The 7,346-nt window shown below is 50.2% G+C and overlaps 1 protein-coding gene across 1 annotated transcript; it reads right to left on the reverse strand.

The window, feature by feature from the left end:
- Positions 1-836: 836 nt before the first annotated feature.
- Positions 837-3,241, reverse strand: LOC135887386 (zinc finger protein 189-like). Its single transcript, XM_065415157.1, has 4 exons — positions 3,206-3,241; positions 2,078-2,378; positions 1,539-1,909; positions 837-1,286 (listed from the first exon to the last, which is right to left on the reverse strand). The coding sequence occupies exons 1-4, from the start codon at positions 3,239-3,241 to the stop codon at positions 837-839; spliced, it is 1,158 nt and encodes a 385-aa protein (XP_065271229.1).
- Between the last annotated feature and the right edge of the window lie 4,105 nt (positions 3,242-7,346).

The raw sequence follows: 7,346 nt of genomic DNA on the forward strand, positions 1-7,346 counted from the left end.
TCCTCTCTCTGCCATGGCTTTAGAGATCTTCTCGTAGATCTTTGCATTCCTTCTTTTGGAGCGCAGCTCTGAAAGCACGGACTCATCGCCCCACACAGCGATGAGATCCAAGACTTCCCGATCAGTCCATGCTGGGGCCCTCTTTCTATTAGATTGCACGGCCATCTCTGCTGGAGAGCTCTGCATCGTTGCCAGTGCTGCTGAGCTCTCCACGCTGTCCAAACAGAAAATGAGATTCAAACTGCCCAGACAGGAAAAGGAATTCAAATTTTCCCGGGGCTTTTCCTGTGTGGCTGGTCAGAGCATCCGAGCTCGAAGTGCTGTCCAGAGCGTCAACAGAGTGGTGCACTGTGGGATAGCTCCCGGAGCTATTACCGTCGATTTCCATCCACACCTAGCCTAATTCGATATTGCCATTTCGAATTTAGCGCTACTCCTCTCGTTTTCGAGGAGTACAGAAGTCGAATTTAAGACAGCTCTATGTCGAATTAAATAGCTTCGTGGTGTGGACGGGTGCGGGGTTAATTCGATGTAACGGCGCTAAATTCGATATAAACTCCTAGTGTAGACCAGGCCCAACACAAGCATCTGACAAAGTGGGTATTCACCCACAAAAGCTTATGCTCCAATACTTCTGTTAGTCTATAAGGTGCCACAGGACTCTTTGTTGCTTTGTATAGACTACTACAGTTACCATCTTCTTCCAGGTCTTTAACAAATTAAGTTTACATTTCAAAGCTCAAGCTTATCTAACATGAACACACTTTTTTAACATATCTCTAAAGGTTGAACTGGGTCTATTACATGCAAGTTGCTTAACCCTTTCTCTCCCAGTGTCACAGAAGTTTAGCTCCTGTGTGGATTCTCCCACATTTAATAAGGTCTGACTTCTGTATGAAACTTTTCCCACAGTCCAAGAACTTATGGGGTCTCTCTCCTGTGTGGATTGCTTGATGTTTAATAAGGTGTGACCTCTGTATGAAACTTTTCCCACAGTCCAAGCACTTGTGGGGTCTCTCTCCTGTGTGGATTGCTTTATGTTTAATAAGGTGTGACCTCTGTATGAAACTTTTCCCACAGTCCAAGCACTTGTGGGGTCTCTCTCCTGTGTGGATTGCCTGATGTCTAATAAGGTCTGACCTCTGTATGAAACTTTTCCCACAGTCCAAGCATTTGTGGGGTCTCTCTCCTGTGTGGAATGCCTGATGTTTAAGAAGGTCTGACCTCCATATGAAATTTTTTCCACAGACTAAGCACTTGTGGGGTCTCTCCCCTGTGTGGATTGCCTGACGTTTAATACGGGCAGATCTGGTTATGAAAGGTTTCCCATAGTCCAAACATTGATGGGGTCTCTCTCCTGTGTGGATTCTCCCATGTTTAATGAGGTGTGATCTCTGGGTGAAACTTTTCCCACAGTCCAAGCACTTGTGGGGTCTCTCTCCTGTGTGGGTTGCCTGATGTTGAAGAAGGTCTGACCTCCATATGAAATTTTTTCCACAGACAAACCACTTGTGGGGTCTCTCTCCTGTGTGGATTGCCTGATGTCTAATAAGGTCTGACCTCCGTATGAATTTTTTTCCACAGTTCAAACACTTATGTGGTCTCTCTCCTGTGTGGATTGCTTGATGTTTAACAAGGTTTGACCTCTGTATGAAACTTTTCCCACAGTCCAAGCACTTGTGGGGTCTCTCTCCTGTGTGGATTGCTTGATGTTTAATAAGGTGTGACCTCTGTATGAAACTTTTCCCACAGTCCAAGCACTTGTGGGGTCTCTCTCCTGTGTGGATTGCCTGATGTCTAATAAGGTCTGACCTCTGTATGAAACTTTTCCCACAGTCCAAGCATTTGTGGGGTCTCTCTCCTGTGTGGAATGCCTGATGTTTAAGAAGGTCTGACCTCCATATGAAATCTTTTCCACAGACTAAGCACTTGTGGGGTCTCTCTCCTGTGTGGATTGCCTCATGTTTAATACGGGCTGATCTGGTTCTGAAAGGTTTCCCATAGTCCAAACACTGATGGGGTCTCTCTCCTGTGTGGATTCTCCCATGTTTAATGAGGTGTGATCTCTGTGTGAAACTTTTCCCACAGTCCAAGCACTTGTGGGGTCTCTCTCCTGTGTGGATTGCTTTATGTTTAATAAGTTGTGACCTCTGTATGAAACTTTTCCCACAGTCTAAGCACTTGTGGGGTCTCTCTCCTGTGTGGATTGCCTGATGTTTAACAAGGTGTGACCTCCGTATGAATTTTTTCCCACAGTTCAAACACTTATGTGGTCTCTCTCCTGTGTGGATTGCTTGATGTTTAACAAGGTTTGACCTCTGTATGAAACTTTTCCCACAGTCCAAGCACTTATAGGGTCTCTCCCCTGTGTGGATTGCCTGATGTCTAATAAGGTCTGACCTCTGTATGAAACTTTTCCCACAATCCAAGCACTTATGGGGTCTCTCTCCTGTATGGATTGCCTGATGTTTAATAAGGTCTGACCTCTGTATGAAACTTTTCCCACAATCCAAGCACTTATGGGGTCTCTCTCCTGTATGGATTGTCTGATGTTTAGAAAGGGCTGATCTGTTCCTGAAACTTTTCCCACAGTCTAAGCAAATATGTGGTCTCTCTCCTGTGTGGATTGCCTGATGTTTAATAAGGTCTGACCTCTGTATGAAACTTTTTCCACAGTCCAAGCACTGGTGGGGTCTCTCTCCTGTATGGATTCTCTGATGTGTAATTAATGCTGACTTCCAATTCAAACAGTTTCCACACTCGAGGCATTGATAGGGTTTCTCTCCCATGTGGCTTTTCCCATGGTTATTAAGATCTGAGCAGTTATTGAAGCTTTCCCTATGGGCCAAGTGTTGAAGGGGTTTCCCTCCAGTACGGATTGTCTGATATGTCACAAGCTGTGATCTGAGAATGAACCCTTTTCCACATTCGAGGCACTGATAGGGTTTCTCTTCCTTGGGATTGGTCTGCTGGGCTGTGGGATCCTTGTCTCCTCCCCCACATATAATAGATTCATCCACTTTCTTCCTTGGGTGGTTTTTCAGTCGCCTCTCTGACTTGTGCCAATTTCCCCAGGCTTCTCCCTCTTCCAAGCACTGGGATAAACTCCCTTCAGCTCTTCCCACAAAGGTCCCCTGTGGTTCCACTTGCCCTGGAACTTCCTCATGATGATTCCCATCCTTCTTCTCATCCACTGTCTCATCACCTGCTGGGAGAAAGAGACAATCCAGACAGGAGTCATTGTGCTGGGGAGAAAGAGGAATAGCACCAAGAAAAAACCCAACACGCTAACATTGTGAAGACTGAGCAACTGGATTTTGCATCCAGATCCCACCCAAACACTCCCAGGGATGGAAAGTTGGGAAGGAAACTCCTGCAGCTAACAGGATGGGTGGAAAGCCGTGAATGGTATCTGTTGACTACAGCCCGGCTGAGGTGAGGAAGAACTAAGGGCTCTTACTCACAGCATATTTTTGGGATTCTCAACTTTTTCCTTCATTCACCAGATGGTTTCTGTTTCAGTCCTCACCTGTGCAATTGCCTCTCAGGATCTCTCTTTCCTCACAGGCCTGGAGATCCGGGACCCACAGTTCTTCCCCTCGTTCCAGGTGGTAGATCAGTTCAGGTTTGGGAATGGGAAATCCTGCACAAGGGGTGAAAAGAGGCACGGTCAGGGCGCATGGAGGATTGGAAGAGTGTCTGTCACAAAGGGCATTCTGTGAGTGGTACCTCTCCCAATGATCTGCTGAGGGAACATGGAATCTAACAGGACGGGAACATGATCACTGAGCCCTCTTGGGAGAAGCAGACATCTGGGGAGGTGGGGGGAATTGTTACGCCCTCACAAGGAATTCCCAGGATCTATGTGCTGTTGGGCCTTGCTGACGCGCACACAGCTCTGGAGTTAGACCATTTCCTATTTCTAAATCTGCAGAGCCCAGAGTCTTCCCAAGGGCTGGAGCTATTCCCAAGAAGGGAAATGAAGAGGGATTTTGTGCATCAGTAAGAAACAATACAGACAGGACAATGAATGACTTCTGCCCTTCCCCCCCCAAATGCTGGAGGGGTGGGCATGGTTTCGCATGTCCATTAGGTTTTGATGCCCATATCCCAATGAAAGTCTCTCTCACATGGCAGCTGCGCATTATGGAACCCATTCCCATCCAATCTAACTGACCAGGGAAGAACCTGACCAGAGTCAGAAATGAAGACCTCATGGCTTCTAATAACCGAGGGGACAGGAATCCCTTACCCAGCGAGGTCACCATCTCATAGTTCTCCTGCATGACGTCCCTGTAGAGGGCTCTCTGACTGGGGTCCAGCAGAGCTTCCTGCTCCTGGGTGAAATACACAGCCACATCCTCGAAGGTCACCGGCAACTGAAACAACAAGAGACCCCCACTCAGCCCCTGCTGCCCGAGCTACAAACCCACTAGTCACAGGAGAGGAAGAAAGAAAAAAACTTCTTGGAAGCTCTGGGAGGACCAGAGTAGCAGAATCCCACCCCCACCCTGCTCAGAGTGCCAGGAGTCTTCATGAGGCGGGGAGAAGGTGAGACTTCCTTGTCCCCCCCCAGCAGATTGAGGAGGGCAGGGTCTTCTCATTTACCAATTACCGCACACTTGCCAGCCACAGGCTGATATGGGAAGCAGAGCACTGAGCCAGGGACAGGGACAGGAAACCCAAAAGCTTCCCTTCGTATTTCACAGCAGCCTCTGGCCAGTGGGTTCAGGGTCCAGCACTGGGAGTCTGGAAAATGTTCCCAGCACTGCCCAGGAGGGTTATGACCTCTTTGACAAATGGTGGTATGCCCCCTCCTACTCAGAAAATCAGCAGGTTTATCACACCCTGTCTCCTCCCTGCCTCTCCGTCCCGCCGTCCAGCAGCTCCCTGAAAATCCCCTACCTGAGCTGACTCCAACACAGCCATTTCCCTTCCCTGTCTCCTGGAAGACGGGACGATCTCGAGTGAAATCTGGATGTGATTCCTCAGCCTGTCAGGGCGATTGGGAAGGTTTCAGAAGGGGCTTGAGTGCATGTCACAGCCCGATTCCCCCCAGGTTCTCTCCTTGCAGACAGACGCTCTGGACTCTGCCACGCTGGAAAGAAACCCAGTTAGTTCATTACCACCCAGGCCAGGGCCCTCCCAGCAGAACTAAACCCCATGGGGCACTTTTAAACTCTCCCCATAAGAGAATCTCTGAGCCCAATGCCGGAAAAAGAGCAGAACCAAAGGAGCCACCGTGGGGGATTCCCCCTGACATTGTCGTGTCACCCCTCTAACTCTCCCCTTCCCCCCCCAAGTAGTGCGGTGTTCAGCCGAGTCAGGAACTGGCTTTTCCTCTCTCAGCTCCTCCCCTTGTTCCCAGAGGGATGCAGGGAATGGATCTGGGCAGGTCTGGGATCTGGGAACCTCCCTCCCGCTTTTGTTGCTCCTGGTTTCCCCTTCCAGTCTCTCCTCTCTCCCTTTTTATCATTTTCCATTAGGAGAACTGGCGACTGCACCATTGTCCTAGGCCTCTGCTCTCATTAGGCAGCTCAGTCACTGCCACTGCTAACAGGGGTTTGAACCTGGCTGTGTCCATGGGGGCAGCAGCTCTGGGACTCTCCGAGGGAGCCCCCTCCCCATGTAGGCCAAACTCACCAGCCAGTCCCTGAAAGGGGCCCTTTGTGCAGAGTCACTTTCCTGCCCAGTCCCAGCCCTTTACACCCAGGTCTCTCCATCACCTGCAGGCTGCGGCTCAGGGGCTGCTGTGGGCAGAACCCGGGGCTGCCCCAGGGGCTGGTTCCAGCCACCGCAGCAAGTCCCCACCTGGGCTGGGCACAGAGGGGAATTAACAAAGGTCTCTCCTCTGCTGGGTAAGAAGCAGCTTCTAGGTTTGGGCTCCCAGGTCAAAATACCGGAGGCAGCAGCTTCGGACCCAGGGAGCTCAACTCCAGAGTTCTAATATCCTGAGCAGAGAGAGACACACACCTGCCTCCTCCACTCCCTTAGCAATAACCAGAGCCCTCTGGTGGCAACACCTGATTAACGAGCTGCCCTGGACTCTGCCCCCAGCCCCCAGGGACAGGCAGTGTTAGCTAACCAGGGCACAGTATCCAGCCTGTCTGACTCATCAAGGACCCCGCCCCCCAAGCCTCTGCTTGAACCAAGTCAGAAGAAAGATTTATAAGGCTATGTCTACACTACGAAATTAGGTCGAATTTATAGAAGCCGGTTTAATAGAAATTGGTTGTATACAACCGATTGTGTGTCCCCATATAAAATGCTCTAAGTGCATTAAGTCGGCGGACCGCGTCCACAGTACCGAGGCTAGCGTCGACTTCCGGAGCGTTGCACTATGTGTAGCTATCCCACAGTTCCCGCCACACATTGGAATTCTGGGTTGAGATCCCAATGCCTGAATGATGCAAAACAGTGTCGCGGGGGGTTCTGGGTACATGTCGTCAGGCCCCTCCCCCTCCGTCAGAGCAACGGCAGACAATCGATTCGCGCCTCTTTACCTGGGTTACCTGTGCAGACAACATACCGCGCCAAGCATGGAGCCCGCTCAGCTCAGCTCACCGTCACCATATGTCATCTGGTTGCCGGCAGACGTGGTACTGCATTGCTACACAGCAGCAGCTAATTGCCTTTTGGCAGTAGACAGTGCAGTATGATTGGTAGCCTTCATCGGCGATCTGGGTGCTGGCACACGTGGGGCTGGCAGACGTGGGGCTGCATTGCTACACAGCAGCAGCCCCTTGCCTTTTGGTAGAAGATGGTGTATTACGACTGGTATCCGTCGTCGTCGTACTGCCGTGGCTGAAACTCCGTATGTCCCCCAGTCGCTGCCTTCCCAATGACGATGATGGCTATCAGTCGTAGTACGCTATTTTCTGCCAAGCGCCCAGTATTTTCTGCCAAGCACCCAGAAGATGACGAGGGCTATCAGTCATGCTGCACCGTCGTCTGCCAGCTTAAGATGTAAAAAACAGATTTGTTCTGTATTCATTTGCTTCACCCTCCCTCCGTGAAATCAACGGCCTGCTAAACCCAGGGTTTTGAGTTCAATCTTTGGGGGGGCAATTCTGTGTGACAGTTGTTTGTGTTTCTCCCTGATGCACAGCCACCTTTGTTGATTTTAATTCCCTGTACCTGTACGCCATGTTGTCACTTGCCCATCCCTCCCTCCCTCCGTCAGATACTAGTTTCGCGCCTTTTTTCAGACCAGACGCCATAGCACTGGGATCATGGAGCCCGCTCAGATTACCGCGGCAATTATGAGCACTATGAACACCACGCGCATTGTCCTGGAGTATATGCAGAGCCAGGACATGCCAAAGCAAAACCAGGACCAGCCGAGG

Source organism: Emys orbicularis, chromosome 13, assembly GCF_028017835.1.
Source record: "Emys orbicularis isolate rEmyOrb1 chromosome 13, rEmyOrb1.hap1, whole genome shotgun sequence".
Taxonomy (NCBI): Eukaryota; Metazoa; Chordata; order Testudines; family Emydidae; genus Emys; species Emys orbicularis.

Excerpts from the sequence above, each read along its gene's own strand:
- LOC135887386 (XM_065415157.1), bottom strand. The coding sequence starts at position 3,241 with ATGACTCCTGTCTGGATTGTCTCTTTCTCCCAGCAG. Across the intron at positions 2,379-3,205 it reads TTGTCTCTTTCTCCCAGCAG|GCAATCCACACAGGGGAGAG; the intron begins GTGATGAGACAG and ends ATTAGACATCAG. Across the intron at positions 1,287-1,538 it reads CAGACCTTATTAGACATCAG|GCAATCCACACAGGGGAGAG; the intron begins GCAATCCACACA and ends ATTAAACGTCAG.